At 39.1% G+C, this 25,239-nt stretch overlaps 2 protein-coding genes across 2 annotated transcripts; one reads left to right on the top strand and one right to left on the bottom strand.

Moving 5' to 3' along the window:
- Positions 1-597: 597 nt before the first annotated feature.
- LOC129752629 (uncharacterized) lies at positions 598-21,771 on the top strand. The gene is made up of 11 exons (XM_055748405.1): positions 598-808; positions 871-1,008; positions 1,112-1,262; positions 8,243-8,634; positions 8,691-9,035; positions 9,098-9,352; positions 9,415-9,608; positions 13,927-14,152; positions 19,960-20,097; positions 20,161-21,042; positions 21,114-21,771. Exons 1-11 carry the CDS (start codon positions 659-661, stop codon positions 21,570-21,572), a joined length of 3,330 nt encoding a protein of 1,109 aa, XP_055604380.1. The 5' UTR covers positions 598-658; the 3' UTR covers positions 21,573-21,771.
- LOC129751543 (protein SHQ1 homolog) lies at positions 14,075-25,239 on the bottom strand. The gene is made up of 6 exons (XM_055747100.1): positions 25,222-25,239; positions 24,993-25,155; positions 22,853-23,033; positions 22,091-22,792; positions 21,758-22,017; positions 14,075-14,197 (listed from the first exon to the last, which is right to left on the bottom strand). The coding sequence occupies exons 2-5, from the start codon at positions 25,145-25,147 to the stop codon at positions 21,763-21,765; spliced, it is 1,293 nt and encodes a 430-aa protein (XP_055603075.1). The 5' UTR covers positions 25,148-25,155; positions 25,222-25,239; the 3' UTR covers positions 14,075-14,197; positions 21,758-21,762.

Here is a 25,239-nt window from a genome sequence, read left to right as displayed (position 1 = left end):
CTTTTCCCGGTTCGAGTACGAACATTTGTCAAGCACAAACGTAAGCACACATAATAATGTTAATTAAGTTAAAAGAAATTAACTAAAAATTGTTTCTCAAACAGGAATTTTTTAACCGATCAAACGGATCAAATAAATCGGTTTAACGAATTGGAAAGCTTTTTATTTGTTCTGTCCAGAACACTGTCTGTTGCTTAAAGACTCAGTAATACAGCAATGAGTTTTTGAGAATAATTGTTGTAAATACCTAAACATATATATTTGGGAATTACTCAAAGTAGATAATTAAGACAATTTATTCCCGCAATGTAAGCCAACAATCCAATAAGAACTCAATTTTATCGTAATGTCTATGTATGTTGTATGTATCTACTAAATGTGTGACTTATAAGGTGGAAATCGTGAGAATAGCGTGATTTCATCCATAAGAATAGCATACCTATTAAGTCATATAAATCGTAATTAGTATCGGTCTAACTCCCTGGCTTCTCGATACTAAGCATATGATTTGAACAGTTCGTTGGGGGTATAATTCAAGTTTTTTTTCTCATTCCAAACGGTCGGTAGATTTAATGAGGGCTATCAATATACGTCTTGATACTGTCCGTATCAGTCGAGCATTAGATCTCGTGTGAAGTGGTTCCAAATTTCGGTTACAATGAGCAGCACCGCCTCCGAAAATCCAATCGTCGAAACGCAATACGGACCAATCCGAGGAGTCAAAAAGTTGGCCGCTACCAAGGTTGAATACTTCAGCTTCCAACGTATTCCGTACGCGAAAACACCCATTGGGGAGCTTCGGTTTAAGGTTCGGGTTAATCCCTTTGATTTAAATTTGTAGTGAAAACTGATAAGTATTTTGTTTGAAAGGATTCTCAACCTCCCACACCATGGACAGAACCGTTGGATTGCTCGATTCAGGGACCCCCTAGCTGGCAGTTCAGCAAACTACAGAACAAATGCATCGGCAGTGAAGACAGTTTGCATGTTAATGTTTTTACAAAAAATGTAAGTCTACTGATCATATGAACGACCAACGATGACGATGACGATTCCCATCGCATTATCTTTCTGACGATTGTGTTTTTTTCTGATATCTACTACTTGACAGCTTGATAAAAACAATCTTCTGCCGGTGATGTTGTACATTCATGGAGGGGCATACATGAGGGGTTCCAGTGGGGTGGAGATGTACGGGCCCGATTATCTGATACAGAAGGATGTTGTTTACGTATCGTTCAACTACCGGATCGGAGCTCTAGGTAATATTGAATTTATTGATGCTTAAGTTGTGTAAAGTTGCGAATTTTCTGATTTTACCACTTATCGTTGACTGCAATACCCAAACAAATATTTACATTAAAATGAACAAATTATTAAGCCGGGGTATATGCACCTGAGTACATTCCAGCTGATATCTTATCAATCCATAGCATACTGCTGTCAATAGAAGTCGTTCTATTGTTTCATAATATTTAATTTTTTTTATCTACCCTCTGAAGTTCTGCGACGTTGTCAAAGTATATTGTTATTGTTAAGTGGCAAATTAATGTCATACTTACTATCAACGATCGTTTCTCAATCATTTATTTTCGTTTTTCGTTTCGACTTTGACTAAATTCCAATAATATAAAATATGTCGGACTATTTGATGAAAATTATCAAAATTAGTCATGTTTCAATGAAGAGTTGGCCTTAAAAAATATATCAACTAAATATCCACAAAGCAAGTTCAACTCATTAGCTTCCAAATCAGTTTACCAGATAAACAATACGATGTTTAATAACAGAGATATGTATGAAATAAAGTTTCATGTTTTATTAACGCGCCAGCACTAAATTTTACTTCCGAAGTCCGGACTTCCGACTTCCGAAAGTCTTTCGACAAAGAAAAGTGAAGTACTAGATTGTAGAAAGTCTGTGTTGTGTTGCCAGTTCACCAGCGACATTTATAAATTTTTTATTAAAACTCAAAATAGAAGACTAATACCAAACTTTTGGCCGATAACTACACTGGGGGTAAATTAACAAAGTAGCCTTTTTATTTATCATGGGTATATTTGAAATTTTCGCACCAAATTCAACAAATCTCGCGTGAGCTTTCACTACGTCGTATGAAACATGTTAAGAACTCACAGAAAACTGCTGCAAAAGTTATCAAAAGAACTTTAAAATTTTTATTTCACATAAAAAAATACACTGCCGGCCAAAAGTTTGGGATCACCCACCAAAAAACATGCAAATTTTGATCGTTCATATCTCAGCCGTCTTAGGACATATTGAAAATCTTCTGATCTCATTTGAAAGATAATGAGCAATAGCTATCTCGGAGGTATTTTGCTCAAATATAATGTTTTAGTTTTGAACTTAAAACTTAACCTAAATTTATAACATTTTCAAAAAATCGCACCTAATATTCAAAGCCGATCATCTCGGGATAGTGTGAACCAAATCTCAAAATTTGAGTGGCATTAGAATTCCTGTTCTTTACTTCTCAAAACACAATCAAAAAAATTTGAGAAAAAATTCAAGAATGTATTTTTAATTTATAAAATAGACACTTGAGTTATCGTCCAAAAGTTTGGGATCACCTCTTGGTATGGTGAGTTAAGGATCATTCTTATAAAAACATGCCAATTTATTTTATTCATATCTTTCTCATCTAACATCGTATTGCAGATCTGAAGGGTTTATTTGGAAGCTTAGGAATTGTTGTTTTTTAATAAATTCATTCAAAAATTGATGAGATCAGAAGATTTTCAATATGTCCTAGGACGGCTGAGATATGAACGATCAAAATTTGCATGTTTTTTGGTGGGTAATCCCAAACTTTTGGCCGGCAGTGTATGTTGTGCAGGCTACAAATATTAACGCACCAGCACTAAATTTTACTTCGGAAGTCCGGACTTGCGACTTTCGAAAGACTTCCGACAAAGAAAAGTGAAGTACTAGATTGTCGGAAGTCTGTGTTTTGTTGCCAGTTCACCAGCAACGTTTCTTAAAGTTTTATTTAAATGAACAATATTCTAAATGGAAAGAAAGTCGAGACTAGTTTATGTTAGTTTTTGTATTTTTTCGTAATAAGGAGTGCATCAAAAATAAGTTATAAACACATTTTTTTCATTGTATTAATTTTATTGATGATTCAAACAAAGAAACAGTTCGGAAGTGTTTTAAAAAGCTTATTCTTACAGTTTATAAAGAAATAAAAGTTAAAAGTATTTATTGGTGTTCTCGGACTTTCGACTTGACGCGTTACATTAGGTTTTGTACAGCTGATTGATCACACTTCTTGGCCGCGGCATTCCATTTTCCATTTCCATTGAAAACCGCCATGGTCCTGTTGGCCTTACCATCCTTCTTGAAAACTCTCTTGACGATAGCCCAATATCGTTCTATGGGGCGAAGCTGGGGGCTGTTTGGTGGATTAAATCATTCCCAACGAAACCTACATTGTTATCCTCAAATCATCTAAGAGTGGATTTAGTGTAGTGGGCTGACGCCAAATCCGGCCAGAACAATGATGGAGTCGTATGTTTCTTATATAATGGCAGCAACCTTTTCTGCAAACACTCCTTTTGGTATATTATATCGGCATTTATTGTTCCTTTTGTAAAGAAACTCACCGACTTCAATCCGCAGGAGCAGATTGCCGGCCACACAAGCACTTTCTGGACACATTTTTCCACCTCAATCGACTTCTCGTGGTCACTCACATCTTCCCCAATAGCTGCAGTGTAGAATTGTGGTCTTGGAAGAACACTGGAATCCTCTTTTACATAAGTTTCATTGTCCATGAGAATGCACGCATCTAGCTTCTGCAAAATCCGATGATACAGCTTCCGGGCTCTGGTTTTGGCTCGTGATTATTGTTCAGCCGTTTGTTTGAACACTTTCTGCTTCTTGTATGTCTTCAGGTTGTTCCGCTTCTTGATTCGCTGTACCATTCCGATCGATGTCCCAGCTTTTTTCACCAAATCCCGTATGGACGTCGATCGATTCCGGTTGATGAGGTTAATTACCTTACGGTCCAGATTTGGGTCCGATGGTCCTAGTTTTCTGCCTCTTTCTGGCAAATCATCGAACGTATAGTGTTCTCCAAACTTGTGGATGATGGATTTTACGCTCGCCGGATGAATGCCGAAACGTTTCACCACTTCATTCACACTGAAAATCGAAAATACCCAAACTTGAGAACTGCCACCCGCCAAACCTAAGTTCTAGATTTACAACTTAAGTTTGTGAAAAAATCACAGCTTGCCAATACGCCAAACTTGTTCTTCAAGCGGAGAACTGTTTTTTTGGGGGTTTTTGTTGTAAGCGCATCTGATTCTGTTACCTCCATCGTGGCAGATTTAGGTTTGGGGGGTAAGTTCAAAGCGTAGAACTGTTTTTTTTTGGGGGTAACTTTTATTCCCGCTTCATTCGCAGAAAGTCTCGCATATACGGTGATGTAGCTGCCTCTCTCAACAACTCTCCGGTGGTCGAGCGGTTAGCATCTTGAGATGCTAAAAAAACCACCTTGGGCTTCGTATACCACATGTGCCCCTTGGTTTCATTTTAGGCCTTTCTCCTTTATCTTCTTTCTCCTATATTCTCTTTCTCCTTTGTACTTCTTCTCTTTTTCCTCTTTCTCCTTTTTCTCTTTCTTCTTTTCCTCTTTCTTTTTTTCCTCTTTCGCCAACTTTAGACTGGTACAGAAGCCCCGAGACTTGTGCCGGTTAGGTAACGTAGCTGAGTACGTGAGACCTTTTAAGTACCACCACACGTATAAGTCCAGATTAGGGTTGTTCCGCGCCCTAAGATCGCGTTGCTTTTGAATTGTGGTGTCATACGAGGCCCAAGACCTTCAATTAGCTTGTCAAGTTTGGTTGACTATCTCGCTCTCTCTGTTCATCGTTTTTCCTGATTGGCTGATTTGTATTTAATCGCGCATGGTTTGTGAAATTTCGTCGACTATTGCACGCCACGACTGTTCGTCGCGATACATTTCACTCATAACATTTTCAGCGATAAGTTTTGAAGTTGTCGACGCCTTGAAATGAAAAAGGTAGCATGTTCTGCTGATTCCTCGGTTTCTACGTATTCCGAGCAATAAGGCGAGCTGATAAGCTTGAGCCGTTGAAGGCACCCATGACCCGAAGGGAACTGCGAAAGGAACCTCTCCATACTTCCGATTTACTCAGTCTGAAAGTCGCGGGATTAACCTATGCGTCCATCTTGCGTTGTTCGATGCGTCTCATTACTCCTGCCACTTGAGCAATGACGCTACTCGTTGAACTTTACGCACTCCTCTAACAGCTCTTGCTGCGTAACACTCCATATCCTCCGCCAGAGTTATGTCGATGGGAATCATGCCCGCGATGACAAAAGCTGCATCCGCTGATATGGTCCTGTATGCACAGGAAACTCGCATGGCGATCAGCCGATGTGTGCTCCATAATTTGGATCTATTACGCTCTGCCTCTATGGCGGTGCTTCAGGCTGCTACTCTGTATCGTAGTTTTGAGGAGACGTCTTTTGCTACTCTTTAGACCATGGCAGTTCGGCATTATCCAGGCCAATGAATCGATGACTTTCGATGTGCTTTCACAACAGTATTTGACATGCGCACCAAAACTTACGCGATTGTCGACAATTACTCTAAGGTATTTCAGCTGCTAATTCGAAGATGTCGTGTGTCCTCCAACAGTAATCTCCATGTGCGGCACAACTCTTTTGTTGGTCACGAGCAGAACTTCTTTTTTATGATGAGCTATCTGGTGCTTAACTCCCTCCATCCAAATGCCGACTTTTTCTATGGACACCGTTGCAAGGTCTTATAGCTCCTCGATTGTTTCGCCGGTGATCATGAGCCCGATATCGTCAGCAAATCCGACTATCTGCACGCCTGCTGGTAGTGTCAGCGTTAACACTTCATTATACATGACATTTGCCGCCGTTCGTGGTCTAGAGGATAGCATTCCAGTCTTCTAAGCCAGAGTCCTTGAGATCGAATCCCGATCACGGCACACATAGTACTCTTTCTGTGGTCTGCTGGTTTTAGCATTTGTAAGATGCTAGCCATTCTATCCTTGAAAGATGTACGTCTTAGAGTTAAGTAAAGTAGATCTCTTCAAAGAAACATGAAGTTTCACTGAGATCCTATATGTGTGTGTTCGTTATTATTCCAAAGCACAGATCCGAGTATGGAACGCCTGTGGAACACCCGCTGTTAGGACAGTAGATCGTAACCCGGTTTTGGCTTCGTACGCCAGGACTCGATTTTCGAAGAAGCTTCCTATTATCCTGCAGAGGGTATTGGGAACACGCACTCTGTGGAGCACTTTGATAATAGCTTTCCAGCTGGCATTTTTGAAGGCATTCTTAACGTCATGTCACACACCAATTCGAATGAGATCAAAAGAAATACAGTATGTATGTCATAAGATTACTGCGGAATAAAATTTTCATGTTTTGAGGGGATGATCCCAAATTTCTGGCCAGCATTGTATGTAATGCGGTGGCACTGGAAGAACAAAACCAGCGATGGGAAAGGTTGTTAGTGCCGGTTTGGCATAGAATCTTATGCCGATAGTTCCACCACCAAGGAAGGTCATTATTGAAACAGATTCTGATTTGTGGGTGTAAAGCTTAGTTCTTTTAGAAATGGGACACTTTCTTTTGCTGATAGCTCATTTCCTAGTAATCGGACATACAAAAAATTTTACAGCATTTTGTTGTCTTTTTTCAGAATTTAAATACATAAAGGGTGATACGGTCAAAATTTGGTCAATATCAACTTGACGTATTACTTTCAATTTTGCATTTAAAAAACCTGAACACCCCTCATTTTGAAGGTGTGTGTATAGAATGTTGCTCCTATTTTGATTTTGGAATTCACTCTTCAGTTGTCAAAATGCCGTCCAAGGAAGAAGAGCAGCGTATCAAAATTTTGCTCGCGCATTGCGAAAATCCGAGCTACTCGCACGCAAAGCTGGCAAAATCGCTAAAAGTTGCCAAATCAACCGTTACAAATGTAATTAAAGTGTTTGGGGAACGATTGTCGACAGCCAGGAAGTCTGGATCGGGGGGAAATCGAAAACCGGAAGCCGCTGAGACGACAAAGAGAATTGCCGGTAGTTTCAAGCGAAACCCTAACCTCTCTCTCCGAGGTGACGCAAATAAGCTGGGTGTATCGTCTACAACCGTGCATCGAGCTAAAAAACGAACCGGACTATCGACTTACAAGAAAGTAGTGACTTCAAATCGCGATGATAAACAAAATACGACGGCCAAAGCGCGATCCCAGAGGCTGTACACGACGATGCTGACGAAGTTTGACTGCGTGGTAATAATGGACGACGAAACCTACGTCAAAGTCGACTACAAGCAGCTTTCGGGACAGGAGTTTTATGCGGATATTTTAAAGCACATGAAACTGTCAAAGTTCGCGAAGAAATATCTGGTTTGGCAAGCCATCTGTACCTGTGGCTTGAAAAGCAGCATTTTCATAGTTTCCGGGACTGTCAACCAAGAAATTTACGTGAAAGAGTGTTTGAATAAACGTCTGCTGCTTTTCCTGAAGAAACACGGTTGTTCCGTACTGTTTTGGCTGGATTTGGCATCTTGCCATTACGGTAAAAAGGCCATGGAGTGGTACGCCGCCAACAACGTGAAGGTGGTTCCCAAGGACAAGAACCCTCCCAACACGCCAGAGCTTCGCCCAATTGAGAAATACTGGGCTATTGTCAAGCGGAACCTAAAGAAGACCAAAAAAACTGCTTAGGACGAGCAGCAGTTCAAGGCAAACTGGCTTTCTGCGGCGATGAAGGTGGACAAGGTGGCTGTACAAAATCTGATGGCAGGGGTTAAGCGTTAGGCCCGGCAATTCGGATTTGGAAAAGCTGAAGCCTATCTGAATATTTTTCCTGAATTTTATACTAATTAAAGTTGAAAAAGAAATTTAATTTGATTTTTTAAATAAACGATTTCACCGATTTACACGCGTTTTTCCTTGACCAAATTTTGACCGTATCACCCTTTATAATAAGGTCATGGAGAATCTTGATTAAATTGGTAGAGAATGAAAGATGAAATTTACAACGATCTCAATGTTGAAACCCTCTTAGAAACACGGTGAACGCGAATTAAATTGCGAGAATCCATATGACACAGTGTTTTTCCCGTTTATCTTCCTTTGAATTTTACATGGAGCAGCTACTAGTAAAAAGTTTTAACAAATTTTGAAACCACTCGACAGGCTTCATCTCATTCGACTCCCCTGAGCTGGATCTACCGGGCAATGCCGGGTTGAAAGATCAACTTCTGGCCATGCGCTGGGTGGTGGCAAACATCGCCAATTTCGGGGGTGATCCACAGAACATCACCCTGTTTGGAGAAAGTGCGGGCGGATGTTCCGTTCACTATCACATGGTTTCGAAACAATCCGAGGGGTTGTTCCAGCGGGCGATCGTTATGTCCGGATGCGTTCTTAACAATTGGTCCGTGGTTCCAAGGAGGGGGTTTGGTGAACGCTTGGCTAAGTTGCTGGGCTGGAATGGACAGGGAGGCGAACGAGGGGCTTTGGAAGTTCTGAAGAAGGCCGATCCAGAGGACATCGTCAAGCAACAGGCCAATCTGCTAACAGAGAATGTAGAAATTTCTCTCGTATTGAGTTGTTTTAGTCTTAATCCAATTTTTCGTTTTAGGAAGCCAAGAACGGAATTTTGTTTCCGTTCGGACCAGTTATAGAACCTTTTGTCAAATCAAACTGCTTCATTCCGAAGAATCCCATCGAGATGTGTCGAGAAGCGTGGAGCAATCGGCTGGACATTCTCATTGGAGGTAACTCCGAAGAAGGTCTGTTTTGTTTGGATGGAATCAAGCAAAACCCATCCATAATGACCAGCCTGGATAACTTCGAATACCTGGTACCGTTAGAGTTGGATTTAGTAAGAACTTCCCAGCGCTGCAAGGAACTGGGTAAGCGGCTGAAGACATTTTACTACGGAACAACTGAGCCTTCGTTCGAGAATAAGGACGGATACTTAACGGTAATGGAGAACGTGAAACTGTTAGAATTAACGCTTGACTAAAGATTCTCAAATATTTACAGCTTATGACCGATAAGCTGTTCTGGCATGGACTCCACCGAACGCTTTGTTCCAGAGTTAATTCCAAAACGGAGGCCAAAACTTATATTTATCGGTTCTCGGTGGATTCCGAAAAATACAACCACTACAGAATCTACTTTTGTGATAAAAATGTTCGAGGAACGGCCCACGCGGACGATTTGTCGTACGTTTTTAAAAATGCATTCGATGATGTCCCACCGAAGGATTCGTTCGAGTATCGTGTTATGTTGAATATGGTAAAGCACAAGTTTATTTTAAAAAAAATGTGAATTTGACATTGAATATCGATTTTTTGCAGATTGACCTACTAACGACATTTGCTTCGAATAATGGAAACCCTAATGGAGGTGCCACCAACGATTGGGAACCTGTTGGGCGCGAAATAGTTCCGTACAAATGTTTGAACATCACCAACGATGGGCTGGAGTTTATCGACTTACCCGAACGGGATCGAATGCAGTTGTGGGATTCGTTGTACAGCAAAGATCAATTGTATTGATTCTGTTAGTGAAACTTGTAAATTTATTGAATTGGCTTGAGCAGGTAAAATAAATACCTAGTTGTTGGCAATTGTTTTTCCATCACTATTGCTTTTTTATAATATTGGTAAAAAAAAACCGAAAATACCATACATAACGAGCCAAATTTAGCACAACCCGAGTCTTCAACTTCGATCCCATCTACATTTTGGAAAAATTGTCATTGGAAAAACAGAGGACTTTCCTCTTTACACTGCACACTGGTACAGAACATCAATCTAGCGGAACTAATTAATAGCGCCCAGGAATGAAAAGATAGACTTTTGATGTCTTCGACAACATTGCATAATTTTACAAGGCGTATACTTAGAAATAAAATATAGAGTCGAAAGGTCCGCCAATAGCAAGATAAAAATGCTAACATTTTTGTGCTTTGGTTTCTTATACAAAGTTGTTCATCTTAACAAAATTCATAACTTTGCTGAACAGGTCAAATATTCACAATTTTATTCTAAGGAGTTACAATGAAATAAAAAAAAAAACTGTGAAAAAACAGTTTTTTTTTTAATCTGAAACGTTGTAGGTAAGACAAAACAATTTTCAGTCTTCGAAACATATTCAGTCAATTCAATAAAATAACATATCAATTATTCAATATCAATATTTTAACTGAAACGAGAACGGCTTTTCCGGGAAGCTGATCAGACTGATCAAGGCGACGATGGATGGAACGCAGTGCTGTGTGCGGATTTCGGGTGAATTGTCGAGTTCATTCGAATTGCGCAGGGGGCTTCGACAAGGTGATGGGCTATCCTGCATGATGTTCAACGTGGCGCTTCAACTTATCTGCTTTGCCGATGACATTGATATAGTCGGCAGATCATCTGCGGCGGTGGAGGACGTCCGTCAATTAGTTTTAAGAGGATTAACTGAAAGTTCTACATGAGAACACCATCGTTCAACAGAGCGCAGAGCTTGTTGCATTATATCAAATAATGTGCTTATGCACAAACCTCTTACCAGCAGAAGATAATCATCTGCGAATCCATAGGTTGGTATTCCACGGTCATTGAGTTTTCTCAACAAGCCGTCTGCAACTAGGTTCCACAAAAGAGGTGATAGTACACCTCCCTGTGGGCAACCACGTGTGCTAACTTTTGTAATTGAAGCCTGTCTTAAAGACGAATGAAGATTCCTGTTACTTAGCATTGCGCTAATCCAGTTAGTTATAACACTAGGCACTCCATGATGTAGTGCCGCATCCATTATTGATGTAAACGAGACATTATCAAATGCTCCTTCTATGTCTAGAAATGCTCCTAGACATGATTCTTTCTGTGAAAAACTATTTTCAATATTATGTACTACGTTGTGTAGAAGAGTTAATGTTGATTTTCCTGTTTGGTATGCATGTTGTGTCGCATTAAGCGGATTTTGGTCAAGGCATTCTTGCCTGATATGCTGATCTATCAATCAATCAAGCAAAACTGGAAATAAACCGTCACTTCCAGGAGATTTGTATTGAGCAAAACCATCGATTGACCATTTGATCGATTCTGTAGTAACTATTTTCCGAGCAAAATGCAAGGAATCTAGACTTCCAGAAAAGAACTCAGGCTCTATCGATGAATCTTGATCAACACATCCTGGAAAGTGAGTATTGAGAGACAACTTAATGTTTCTTCGTCGTTTGATGTATAATCACCACTAGGGGTTTTAAGGTATGAAACCTGATAAACTTTTGATTTGGCTAAGACTTTATTTAACCTACTTGCTTCGTGCAAGCTTGAAATGTTTGTGCAGTAGCTCTGCCAACTTGAGCGTTCGGCAGCTCTTGTTGCTTTCCGGCAAGCTCCGCGAGCCAACTTGAAAGCATCAAAACCTTCCGTGCGCCTTCGGTTCCAAGAGCGTCTGCAGTTTTTTCGTAATTTACTGAAATTTGAGTTCCACCATGGTGTTCTGTTTTTGTTGAATTTCAACGTTCGTAAGGGACACGCTTCTTCATAAGAATTTAAAATAATTTCGGTGGTTTTTGCAACCACTTCATCCAACTCAAGAGGAGTAGTAATTTCAGGTGTATATCCATGAAATTTAGTAGCAAGATGCTCCAAATATATGTACCAATTAGTTGTTCTTGGGTTTCTGAATGTAATTGTTTCTAAAAACTCACCTGAGTGTTCAAAATAGATAAACCTGTGGTCAGAAATCGATTCTTCGTTAAGCACATGCCAATTTGAAATTTCCTGAGAAATTGTTCTAGAACAAAGTGTGATGTCAATCACTTCTTCTCTGTCACACCTAACAAAAGTTGGTTTATTTCCTACATTGAGAATTCCTAAATCAGTGCTGCTTAAATATTCCATTAAATTTAAGCCTCTCAGATTGATATCTGAGCTACCCCATACAAAATGATGGGCATTGGCATCACAGCCAATTACAAGAGGTATATTTTGTGATTCACAGAATGAAATGACATTTTTTAAATCATCCGTAGGGGATGATTGTTCATATGGTGAGTATGCTGAACAGTAGACGTATTTTCTATCAGGCAGCGAAACCTGGACGACGCAAATATCTCTTGTTGTTAGATTGGGTATGAGTGTTGCATTTAAAGAATTGTTTATCAATATACATGCACGAGGCATTATTCGGGCATTAGTCATTCCAATTACACTGAACACAGTAAAGTTTGGTTTGAGCAAATTCCCTAAGTAAAAAGTTCCATTTCGGAAATAGGGTTCTTGGACCAAGGCGATTGATGCAGTTCCATTAAGGATTAAACGGCATAAGTTCAGTGTAGCGGTTCTTTTGTGCTGACGATTTATTTGTGCAACCTTAATAGAAAGCATTTCTATCAAAGAATTCCACACATATTTCCATCACACACAAGAACCACTGCACCTCCATATCAACGCATGAAGCGGAGTATCCCATACAGGATGAAAATTTAAAAATCGTGTGTATAATCTGAATCCCACGAGTTGCCAGGAAAAATACGGCCCTTTGCACCAGTGCCTGGCTATAGTGCAGACCTTAACAACGTTCTGCTTAAGATAGGATTATTATACACCCTCCTACCCCCACTTTGGGGCCCGCAGGCACAGAACCACCTTGAAGCGGGTGTTTACAAAATTTAGGAGAACACAACTCGTGCATGCGCATTAATAGCAATAAGAACAATTGGTGAATCCTCCCTGAAGAAACTTGGCTTGGAACCAAGCCAAGGTTCCCCCCTCCCAATGTCGCATTTGAAGAATGACTAACGCATATGGGAAGTACTGGATAAGTCGCCTTTTACGACGTGGACCAGTATCCCAGTGGTAGTATTCTATAAGCCGCCACCACACAGCTACCGGTAAAATTTACCGAGAAAGATGGGGGGAAAAAATCACCTCGCTTCTCGGTAAATTTTATCTTATTTTTATTTTCCGTCAACAATCAAGTTTTCTCCGTTCAAATGTCTGAGGATTGAAAATTTATTCTTTCATCGCGTGGCAAAATTGTCAAAATCCGGGATAATTAATAAACTTGTTTTAGAAATGAGGAAAGCCTGAAAACTTCTTAATATATTTGAAGTGCTTACGATCAGATAGATAATAGATCTCAAATGATAGTTTCGAGGAAACATGTTTTGACGTCACCTGAGTGCTCGATTTTTAATATATTTTTTGAACACATATTTTTAACACGTTCGTCGCCACGCTCATTTTGGTAGTTTTACTAGCCGGGCCCAAAGAAATTTGCGGAGCGATTAAGAAAAGAGGGAGAATCCAAGATTTGGAACGTGTGGCTAAACTGACAAGTCACACGTTTTTTGATGTGACGGGCCTCCCAGGAAATACACCCGTCACACGAATATGTGTATGCAGAAATTTCATTTAATTTGAAAAAAAATTATCTTTTTTAACTCAAATAGCTTAAGCCGTTTAGTATTTTGTCTTGATTTTTCTTATCGAACATTTGAAATATTTCGAATATCAAATATTATCTTCAAAATTTCCTTAGTGGGGTCACACTAATTGTTTCTGCGCTTTATCTAATAACAATATTAAGAGATAACAGAAAACCGTTAAAAAATAAAGTACTACCTACCTCAAATGTTTCGTTTTCGCTCACTTGCATCACATTTAATATTTGTTGAGTAGTAGTGCTGCGATTTGCGCAAGCGATATTTTGCTGCAACTTTTCGACTCTCCCGAGCATTTTCTCTTTCGGTAAACTTTCATTCACAAATTCGCCAGCAAACGGCAGTATTCGATCGGCAACGTTGGAGAGCAGATTTGTGCCCGCGACGACAAAATAATTCGTTTTGATTTATTCTAATCAATCCACTTGGGTCTGCGTAGTCACTGCGTTGAGCTGACGAGAAAAAAAATCCAAACCCAACCTGATATAATAACTGAAGCAGCAATGAGTGTGCATAATAATAATCTTACCATTGAAACACAGTATGGACCGGTGCGGGGCATCGAGAAGGAATCCTTATTGGGACAGAAATACCTCAGCTTTCAGGGGATTCCGTACGCCAAACCTCCCGTCGGTGAACTTCGATTTAAGGTGAGTGGGTGGTGATCATTTGAAGCGGATGAATGAGTGCAGATGCTTCTTACGTGAAATTTGAACGAACAGATGTTAGAGATAGCTGATAGATAGGTATTTTTCTTTCGAATTTTTAGCATGGATATTGTTTTGGGTAAAATCTATGAACTAGACTTACTTGAAATTTCGCTTTAAATTTTCTTAAAAAGTTATTTATAACGAATTGCAAATTTTCACATACATATGACATACATGTTGTGATACTCATACTAGTAAATAAATGAATGAACTAAACTTATTTTCTTTCTGAATTATGGACAATATATTATATATGACCCAAAAAGCCCCCCGAAGTACTCAGCTAACAGCGCATGTATCCGGTTAGAGACATATTGATCCAAATTATAATTATGATATCCTACAGAATCAAAACTAGCGAATCGTTGTTCTAAATTTTACCATTCGGAATTTTCTAAGCATATGTTGTAAAATCATTTGTATTCAGAACTATAATTGGTGGTTATTGAAAATCGACCTTAAAATAATGTTACTAAAAATTGGTGATTTTCAACATGATTGAGGGTTATCATAGGCACTCACATACAAAACCAACGAAGCCCGGAAACTTTACTTCAAAGAGAAATCTGATCAAAACAAATCGATCTTATCTTGTTTAGAAGTCGAGTACTCAGCCCTGCGAAAAACTGCCTATAACAGGGCTAGAAGCGACCATGCGGTAAAAAAGTAGGGCATTTTAGTTACTTTGAAGTGAAATTAGGGTAAAATTAGTGACCAGGTAAAGACGAAACTAACTAAAAATGACTTTTAAAACTAAAATAAAACGCTTCAAAGGCAATTAATTCTATTCATTGAAAAACGTTTTTTGAAAGGCTCTTGGTCTCACTAGTAGAAAAGCAATACGTTGGACAAAAGAGGAACATTTCAAATGAGCTTAGTTGATTCAAGAATAGCGTCCGCAGAATCTTAAAGTTCTAAGGAAACAATGGCAGGGAACCAAAAGATCGTACCCGAAGGACTAGGAAAACTAAGTCCGACAAGAACTTCCAGTTTATCCATTTTCTTTGAAAATAAAAATCCACATATTTTGAAACTGCACTCTATAGTGTGAACAATGAAAAAATTAGGATTTGGGTGTATGCTGTACACCCAAATCCGAATTTTCTCAATGTCACTAAAACTGTGGAAAAAGTCTAAAATTATATTGAAAAAAGTTAACCATTCGAAATAAACTAACAGAAACCAAAAATTTTAATCAAAATTGTTATATGGGAGAAATCTACAAAATCAAATGAAAAACCAACACATGTTCAACGAAAATTTCTAAGAATATCCTTAAAATTGAGTTGAGATTTACATTTACAGAAATTTCATTTCATGAAGGGTCATAAAATTAAAAATAAGTAGGTCCTAATGAAAAAGTGACAAAATAATGATAAAAGATTGAAAATAGATAAACGACAAAATGTTGACAGAAAATTGACAATGAAAGAAGCTTAGCGAAAAATTGACTTAAGATTCAAGATAATAACACAAAAAAGCTCAAAAAATTTACGCGACTAATCTTCAAGGTAGAATAAAATTTTTCGAATTTCAAACTTACTCAAAAAGAATTTACCTTCAAAAATGAAACATTTCCAAAGAGATCCACTGCAGACTTTATTGCACGATTCATATATCAATCAATAGAAATATTTACTAGAAAAAAATGAAGTTCAAAAAGGAAGAAATTTTTGAAAAAATATTCACAAATGATTTAACACGACAATTCTTGAACAAAATAACAGATCCAAGAAACACCTCAGAAATTTCTTAGAATATTTTAGAAAATATATCAGTCAACCTCTAAAAAGGTACAGAAATTACTGAAAGTTATCGAAAACTTCAAATATGTTTTGAAATCATAAATTGATATCTATGTAGGTAACTACCAATCTTTCAAATGTTTCCAAAATGTCTAGAAATAAAGGAACTTAGAAATGAAATATCTGATATTTTCGATTCAATTGAGTCACTTTTCACAAGTTTACCTTTCATTCAATACAAACAAGAGCTTTAATAGCATGGAAGTTTCCTGCCATGTGATGAAGTGCACTGTACAGATTTTGATTGATATTTTAAAATTAATTTTAGAATCATATTTTAACAAACTCAAGCTTTAAAAATCATAATACTTCAAATTTTGGTTGAACATGTTGTAAGAGTGTCTCTTTAGAAAATATTTTAGGTAATAAATTTATTAAGAACACTTTTTTTTTCTTGACACGAATGCCAAAACGTTGATAAAATGTCACAAATTAACAAAAAAAAATACATGTTGTTTAAGGCAAAAAACGATTTTTGTTTAAATTAAAAATTTTATTAAAATAATGTTCAAGAGTTATACATCAAAGCAAAACAAAACAATAATCTTCCTTTACTGAACCGGAGCGATTCTCCCCGGTCGTGTAAATATCCACAGGACTCGAAAGGAAAGAAAGGAAAGAAAGGAGAAATAACTAAAAAAATAGACTAAAGAAATTATTTAAAAAAATAGTGACTTTAGTGACCGAATTTCGAAAAAAGTAACTTGTGAGTGACCAGCCTGAAAAAAGTGACAAAGTTACTAAAAAGTGACCAACTTCTAGCCCTGCTATAAAGACGACACACATGAAACATCGAACGCAACGTTAACAAGATCTATCTAGTGTTTTTGGAAACATACGAACAGCCGCCGTTTAAAAATACATCTTCTGTATCATCTTAGAACCAGCTGATTTAGTTGCTGAATTCTTCAGCAGCGTTCATAGCTCGTTAACGCTGACTGCGCTGGTACCTACATCGAAATCTGTTGAACTTTAACGTTAAGCTACGAGAACCTCTATTTATCTAATAGAAGGTGCTAAACCTTCTCAGTACGCTCGATCTATCGAAAGGTCCGGGTCTATATAGAATCCCATCGTCGTTGGTTTCGAGAAAAGCTGTTTCTTTTGCAACATCGTTTTCTCTAATTTCGAACCGATCGATCTCAGACGGTGAAATGCTCATCGTACGGAGAACTGCCGACCCATTTCAGTTCGCTGCTGTTTTTTTTTCAAAAGTACTTGATGTGTGAAAGGTTCTATCCAGCAGCTAACCCGATACTTGCCGAGGTCCAGCACGAGCTTATCCGGAAAAGGTCCACAAACTTGATTTGCTATGCCAGTGAATTGCATGTTCCACCCGATTAAAAACTGCAAGTGGACAAAATATATGTCGACTTCGCCATAGTCTTCGATAAAGATGGTCGTGATCGAGAAGCTTAATCGCTATGGATTCTCAGAATCGGAAACCACATGGTTGCATTTCTACCTGTTCAATCAACAAGGCTTTATAAGCTTTTTCGAATTTCACTCTACTGTGTTCAATATGCCATCTGGTGTCCCACAAGGAATTCACTTAGGACCGCTTATCTTTGTGATTTTCTTAAACAACCTTGCAACGTTCCTTCCATGTGCCAAAACTTCTGGCTGCAAATGATTTGAAATTTAGCTAATCGTTGACTCAAGAGTCGACTGTTCTGAGCTTCAGGAAGACATCAATGGTGTGGGAAAATGGGATGGCAGAATTTTTTGTTTCATTTATCAAATTCTGTGCATTTTTCAAGACATAATTGTGCGAGTAGATTCTATGCTCCATGGTCCGGAACTAAAAAAGAGTGGCTCTGACATCCTCCTCTCTTTGATTAACAGCCTCATGTGGTACCTTCTTGAAAAACTGGGTTTGTTTCACTTCCTGTGGATTTTTTCTTGGCTAGTTCTACAATTACTTAAGAAGACATAAGTCTGTCTCTGAGTCTGTCTCTCACTAACCAGTTCACTGCCTCTTCCAGTGTACCTCAAGGCAGTCATCTAAGATCGACGTGCTCTTACTACTCGACGACCCAAAACTTTGTTATGCTGATAATCTTCAACTGTTTTACATCATTAACAGGCAGGACGACACTGATTTCCCGCTAAATCAGTAAATTGTTTCACGAAGAGGGAAGCCTTTTCCCCAGAGTACTTCCTAGGCGTATGGGTGTAATTCTTGGTGCAAGACTGAAATTAAAGACACATACTAACTAGGTACCTACATACGTCGTCGAAAAAACATCTAGAAGTCTTGGATTCATATTCCGAGTGGTCAAGGGCTTGAATGACGTTTATTTTTTTATTAGTTGATCGCCCAGGTAAAAAATCCTTTTACGGATTCCATTCCAAGGCACGGCGAGCCACTGCGTCCCCCAAATTTGGTACTCTGGGTCCATGGGTGCAATTGGTGGCTCATGATACTATGTACCCCTTCTCCATAAAATCTACCTGGGGCCTCTGGCCATAAATCCTATGCGGACCTGTAACGCAGGCTATACCTGGATGGGACCATACTCGCTCAAAGCGCTCCACGTCAATACTCTTTTATTCGTACTACCCCAGCAAAGCTCTCCCCCTTTACTGTCACGATTCGCGACTCACGGCGGGACAATCATTCGCCGCTACTCGTGACTCGCGGCCTACATTCGGCCTCTTGTCACAATTTAAGACGTTGGTGAGGCGCCTCTTTCCGTGACTCGAGACCCTCTTACACTCCGCCCTCTCAACCCAATTCAAGACGAGAAAAACTCGCCTTTCCTCGTGTCTTGAAGGCCCTCTCGACCCAATTCGAAACTAGCAGCAACTCGCCTCTCCTCGACACTGAAGATACCCACCTCACTTAACGTGTTCTCCGTCTCAACTCTTTGAGACTCAATCTGAGGCCCGACCTCTCCTCGTAAGACTTTAGGTTCGGGCGCCACATGGAGTTCTTCTCTGCCCGAAACGCTAATTCGATCGTGACTCGTGCGGACATTTTTTTGAGCGCCCCGCATCTCGGGTTCGCGATTTCCCGATACACGTGAAAAGCACTCCACTTGCAACTGAGCACTTGTACAAGCTGAAGATATTGGAAGGTCATCGGTCGAAGTCATAGGAGGTCATCAAACAGGGAATTCGTCGAGCTGAATATATTAGAAGGTCTTCGAGCCGGAAAGCGTCTATTGAAGGTCGTCAAACAGGAGTTACTTAAAGATTATCGGACCGATTGCAGGAAAAGTCGCCGAAGTCGTTGAGACCGAGAAGGCATTGAGGGTTGATGGGTGTCTAATAGAATGTCGTCTCCTAGGGATGGGTTATTCCAAAGGATGAAAATGAGTTAAAAAACAGAAGGCCGTCGGGCCTCAGAAATGATGTTGGAAAGTTATTCCAAATTTGTTCCAAAATACCCTACGGAGAGTGCTTTAAAATGCCTATCGAGAAATAGAGCGGATAGTGGAAAAAGTTTGAAAACCACTGGTTTTAGACCTAATCAAATTTTCATTCAATATCGAGCCACAGGTCTTGAGTCTCCCTAATAAAATATGAGACCTGCAACTCGCTACCTTCAGAGACTTTAGTACTTTAGTCATGAAAGCCCAGATACGAAAAGATTTCGAGGAGTATCGGCGTCGCTGCTGGTTCTGTAGGTCAACCATTGTCAACCAAGCTTTCGTCAACAGTTCATTTTTCAGCGACTAGCTACGTTGTTACGAGCCTAACCCTAGCCCTTTTTCGATATTCGTCTAGATTTCAGTTCATACTGTTCAATGTTTCAAAACTTCATGACGACACTTCTAATAGACAGCATGGTTTTTTTTCCAAAAGGAACTAGAAGAATGGAATTAGGTACTGAGTCGTAGTACCCAGATCAACGAGAGTTTTCCAGAATGTTTTTAAATCACAAACTGGTTGAGAACAATTAAAAAATATTTTAACAAATATGTTGAACACTTTAAGGCACCTCTGGAACCGGAACCATGGACCGAAGTGTTCGACTGCAGCCAACAGTGTCTCCCATGCTACCACCTGGATCGCCGCATCCAGAAGATCGTCGGGTCCGAAGATAGTCTTCGCTTGAATGTGTTCACCAAAGTTGTAAGTTTTGAATATATCTTTGAATGAAAAGTTGAATGCATCTAGTCTTTTTTTTTTCTCTAGATCGATACCAAGAACCCACTACCGGTAATGGTATACATCTACGGAGGTGGCTTTAGCGAAGGAACCAGCGGAACCGAACTGTATGGTCCAGATTTTCTGGTAACGAGAGACATAGTTTTGGTCACCATCAACTATCGCACCGGAGCGTTGGGATTTCTTTGCTGTCAATCGCCGGACGATGGCATACCCGGCAATGCCGGGCTAAAGGATCAACGAATGGCGATAAAGTGGGTGAAGCAGAACATTGCTGCCTTTGGTGGTGATGCTAGCAAGATCACGGTGTTCGGACATAGTGCAGGAGCTGCCTCGCTTCATTACCTGCTGATATCCGATGCCTGTAAGGATCTGTTCCAAAGAGCTATTGTAATGTCGGGAAGTATCTACGGTAGCTGGGCTTTGACACAGCAGCGAAATTGGGTAGAAAAATTGGCAAAAGCGTTAGGGTGGGAAGGACAAGGAGGTGAATCGGATGCACTGAAATATTTACAAACTGCCAAACCGGAAGATATCGTTGAGCATCAGGAGAAGTTGTTGTCTCCTCAGGATATGCAGGATCATATTTTTGCCGCCTTTAGTCCCACTATTGAGTCGTACCAAAGTGAGTGTTGTATCATTCCAGAAAATCCTCTGGAAATGGCTCGGAAAGCATGGAGCAATAAGATCGATATTATGATTGGAGGAACATCCGAAGAGGGTTTGATGATGATGCAAAAGGCCAAACTTCAGCCAGAAGCGCTGGAACATCCACATTTGTTTGTTGGAACCGTTCCAGCCCGGTTGAACATCTCGCTAGAGCAAAGAATGCTTTTTGCAACACAACTGAAGCAACAATACTATCCCGATAGTGCTCCATCATTGGAAAATTATGCTGGCTATGTCAATGTGAGAATTTTCCATTTTTTTTTTCTTATAGATAAGCTTGAGTTAATATACCTACTTAAAATTTCTTCCAGATGATGACCGACAACGTTTTCTGGCACGCATTGCATCGAACTATTTTGGCTCGGGCGAACTACGCTTCGCAGTCCAGGACCTATATCTATCGTTTCTGCGCTGATTCCGAATACTTCAACCACTATCGGATTATGATGATTGACCCTAAACTGCGTGGAACAGCTCATGCTGATGAGCTGTCGTATCTGTTCAGCAACATAACCGGACAAGTTCCTCCGCCGGATTCGTTCGAGTATCGGGCACTCCAGACATTAGTCGATGTTTTCACGACTTTTGCCAGCAATGGAAATCCAAACTGCGAACGGACAAAGGATGCTACTTGGGAACCACTGAAGCTGGGTAATCGCAATTGGAAGTGTTTCAACATTGCCAACGATGGGATATCGTTCATAGATTTTCCTGACTCCAGTAGGATGGCTCTTTGGGATTCATTCTATGTAAATGATGATTTGTTTTGAACTCATGTTTTTGAAGAAATAATTTTCATGTTACACATTGATCCAATCTTACGGACTAAATGAAAAGATTATTTAGCATATCGTTATTTTCAAGTTTCTAAGATGTGAAAATCAACAGAAAATATGGAGGTAATGCAATGATTTCTTTTCTTCGCTAAGATAAAGAAAAATAAAAAGTTACAAACCATAGTTACGGTTCTATTTTCAAATTCATCAACCGATCCAACACGCTGTCCTCAGTTTTCTTCGGTACAACCTCAATAATATCACTCGCTTCGCTTTCCGAGGACGACTCACTGCTGCCGTCTTCACTTTCATCTTCCGATTCTGAAGAGTCATCAGAGTCGGTACTGTCATCGTCAATATCCAGAACCTCCTTGATCACCCTCCTAACGATGTTATCCTCTCCGAATCCCAACGGTTTGCTGTGAATTTTAGGCAGTTGCTGAAAGAAAGTGTTTTGAAATTGTAATTTTGTCTGATTTATAAAATGAAAAGCGAATCCAAATTTATTTTACCTTATCAAGTTGTTCAAAACATTCATGAATATCCGTTTCGATCGAACATAAGTGCACCATTCGAATGAAGTCCTTGATAAAATAGTGATTCAAAATGGCGCAGTCATTTTTCTTAAACGCATCGTATGCGTACAAAAGCTTATCTAATATCCATGCTCTAGGATCGTCTTCTCTCAACCCGGCTATCAAAATTTGAACACATCGTTCGGCTAGATTTTTACTTCTGTACAAAGGATAAATGCAAATTCGACGATAGAACACCTTCAAAACGCTTTCTATGCTTTCGATATCTTCAAAATAGCTCAAAGCTGGAGACAATCGGTGAATGTTCACGTGAGACATCGCTTCGTTCAAATCGTTACCGTTAATAACTTTGTCATATATCACAGATAACACGATACCCAGCAAGTTAAAAATTGTTGGTTTGTCAATTTCAAGATTCTGGTACTTTTCCAAAGTTCGCTTTTTCTCCTCGACGATTAGTTTTATCTGGCGTAGTTGTTGATCGCTTAGTAATGTCTTACCGGAGCATGGTATGCAGTTTAAATTCAGTCCGAACTCGTCGATCAAGTATTGAACGTGGTCCATTCCATAGTGATCGCCATTGAAATCGGCACTTTCGCCAGCTAGACGTTGAGCTCTGCGAGCTGCGTTGGAGAACTTTTCCGGATTTGACAAGGTGCGAAAGTCTTGACTGTTTTGCTGAGGAAAATTAAAAAAATCATTTAAATGTTTGAATAAAATAAATTTAAATTAACTTACAATATTGAGTGTACCGCTATAGAAGTTTGCAAATCCATAGCTAAAAAGATTTTGATCTGGAACGGAACTATCGCTAGACACATTCTTTAGTGGTATGTGGTACGTAATTATACTTTTTTCATAATTTAGCTTCTCGGGAAATACTTCCTCTGTCAAGACAACTTCGTTCTCAAGGGGAACTCTGAAAAAATGGAAATTATTAAACGTGATTTTTGGATTAACTAATATTTATTTTATTAGTTAAGAAAGAACGATTTTAAGGTTTCACTTTTTAAATTATCTAATTACGGAACGATATTATTTCAATGCTCAAAATAAATCTTATCATCTCTTAGAAATTCTAAGTTAGCATACGCTGAAAGTTTGCATTTTCTATATTTAAACATTGTTGACAAATTGAAAGTCATCCAAAATGCGAAGTCTAGAAAATTCTTTGAAACAAATTTTAAGCAGCTTGAAAAAGCTTTGAAAAGTAATTTTGTAGGATTACAAGTACCGTGAACGGCCCTAATTCTGCGCAGTTAAGGATTTTTCAAATGATTTATGTTATAAAAAAATTACCTTTCAATGAATATCCTCAAAATTTTGTGTACAGTTGGGCTAACTAACAAACTCAACGGCAAAAATAATGAGAGCTCGATTTTGACACAAAAATGTGGATTATTTACAACATTTGGAAAAAATGCAAGTGGCCCTTATTCTGCGCACTATTTTCTATTTGTTCCTAATTCTGCGCATATGTCCCATATTCTGCGCACCCAAATAAAACCAATTTACCACTCCGTACTGATAAGACCAACATTTAATTTTCTTAAAATGTATTAAAAAGCATTTTTTACGCTATTGCAAATTGCGAACGCGTATTGCAAATTATAAGAAAGGGCCAATTCAAGCCTTGGATCTTTGAAGCTTATGTGAAACTTTTTTTCACTATTTCTTACAGATGCTTTTTTCCTGCAGCTCGCTTACTAAATATTTGTTGACCGATCATGTTCTTTGCCGGATCTGGTGAAACTAACTTGTTTCGTTGGCGTGCAGTGCAGACTTTTCCGACATACAGAAGCAGTTCCGGCGGGCCACAAAATCGCCCCAGCAGGGGGAACTACGTGCTGCTTCATTTGGCTTACTATCAGTCAGTATCAGTAGTTAGTCAAAGAGTGCGAGTGAGCGGGTAAACCGAGAGAAGCTTCGCGTAGTGCCCCCGGCTGGGGCGATTTTGTGGCCCGCCGGAACTGCTTCTGTATTTCGGAACAGTCTGTACAGTTGGAACTGAACGATTAACACGCGAACACGATAGGGAACGGAAAACAAGATTTTCTATTTTTTGTCAACAAAACATGTAGATTCGAAGGGATTTCTAAGAAACTCCCAACAACTTTACGGATACCCTATCTCCATAAAACTTATTAGAAAACTGTAATTAAAAGTTTCCTAACTCCCTGCATTCAATTCCTTGCAACTTTAACATCAGTTCTCTCCGGTGCTTTTCATTCTGCGCATTAGGAACATAAGTAAACAAATGGTGTCAAATTCTGCGCATTGCTTAAATCATTGTTTTGATTTGAAAAACCTTTTTTATCTAAAATTTTTTTGGCAGTCATGTTCAGAATGATTTTATCTTTCACGTAAAGGCATTTCCAATGAGAAAATTCTGTTCAACATTGTTTCATTTGATCTTTTTGTTTTCCTAACACTTAAGCTGTACTGCTAACGACGGCCATTTTTAAACGTTTGCTTCCTACATTTATTTTGATTTATTCCATTTCTCGCGAACAATTCATCAGTTTTCAAAAAAATTGGAAGCATTTTGAAGATAAACAGTAACTGAAGAGATTCAGCTTGTTTCATGGATATTTTGTTCATCAGATCTTGAAATATTTCTGTTTGAATATGAAAATGCGCAGAGTTTGGGACTGCGCAGAATAAGGGCCGTTCCAGTGGAAAAACTACCTCTTTTGGGATAAGAACCCTATCTTGCACATTTATGTTCGTTTGTTTTACTGAATGCATCCAAAATAGGTATGTTGGTAAAGCTGACTGAACTCGAATATGTTTAAAAACCCTCCCAGCATTTATGACTATTTTAAAATGTGAAATCAGTTGCAAGCGTTTTGCCTAATACTGTATATTCAATACTCACCGCACATGGTAGGGCGGCGCTGTAAACACGATTTCTCGACCCAATACCTCCAACTTGAGGGCATCCTCGTGTTCGACATCTAATTCCGGAACGTGAACAGTGAAAATGACTTTGCCCTCTTGTACATCCAGGGTATATTTTAGTGCGTCGTTCATCTTTAAGGCTAGAGTAGAAAACAAGAATTTGTTAAAAACAATAAGCTGTAATAAAAGCGGTAAAGAATACTCACGAATCGCACGTCGTTTTG

Source organism: Uranotaenia lowii, chromosome 3, assembly GCF_029784155.1.
Source record: "Uranotaenia lowii strain MFRU-FL chromosome 3, ASM2978415v1, whole genome shotgun sequence".
NCBI lineage: Eukaryota > Metazoa > Arthropoda > Insecta > Diptera > Culicidae > Uranotaenia > Uranotaenia lowii.
Note: the sequence above shows the minus strand (reverse complement) of the source record. Positions and strands in the feature narration are given on the sequence as shown.

What these genes read in the sequence shown, in the direction of transcription:
- LOC129752629 (XM_055748405.1), top strand. Translation starts at nt 659, where the DNA reads ATGAGCAGCACCGCCTCCGAAAATCCAATCGTCGAAACGCAATACGGA. An exon ending in TTAATGTTTTTACAAAAAAT is followed by an intron (nt 1,009 to 1,111) that starts GTAAGTCTACTG and finishes ACTACTTGACAG; the next exon opens with CTTGATAAAAACAATCTTCT. An exon ending in ATCGTGTTATGTTGAATATG is followed by an intron (nt 9,353 to 9,414) that starts GTAAAGCACAAG and finishes GATTTTTTGCAG; the next exon opens with ATTGACCTACTAACGACATT.
- LOC129751543 (XM_055747100.1), bottom strand. Translation starts at nt 25,147, where the DNA reads ATGAACGACGCACTAAAATATACCCTGGATGTACAAGAGGGCAAAGTC. An exon ending in GCGCCGCCCTACCATGTGCG is followed by an intron (nt 23,034 to 24,992) that starts GTGAGTATTGAA and finishes CCATTTTTTCAG; the next exon opens with AGTTCCCCTTGAGAACGAAG. An exon ending in ATAGCGGTACACTCAATATT is followed by an intron (nt 22,793 to 22,852) that starts GTAAGTTAATTT and finishes AATTTTCCTCAG; the next exon opens with CAAAACAGTCAAGACTTTCG.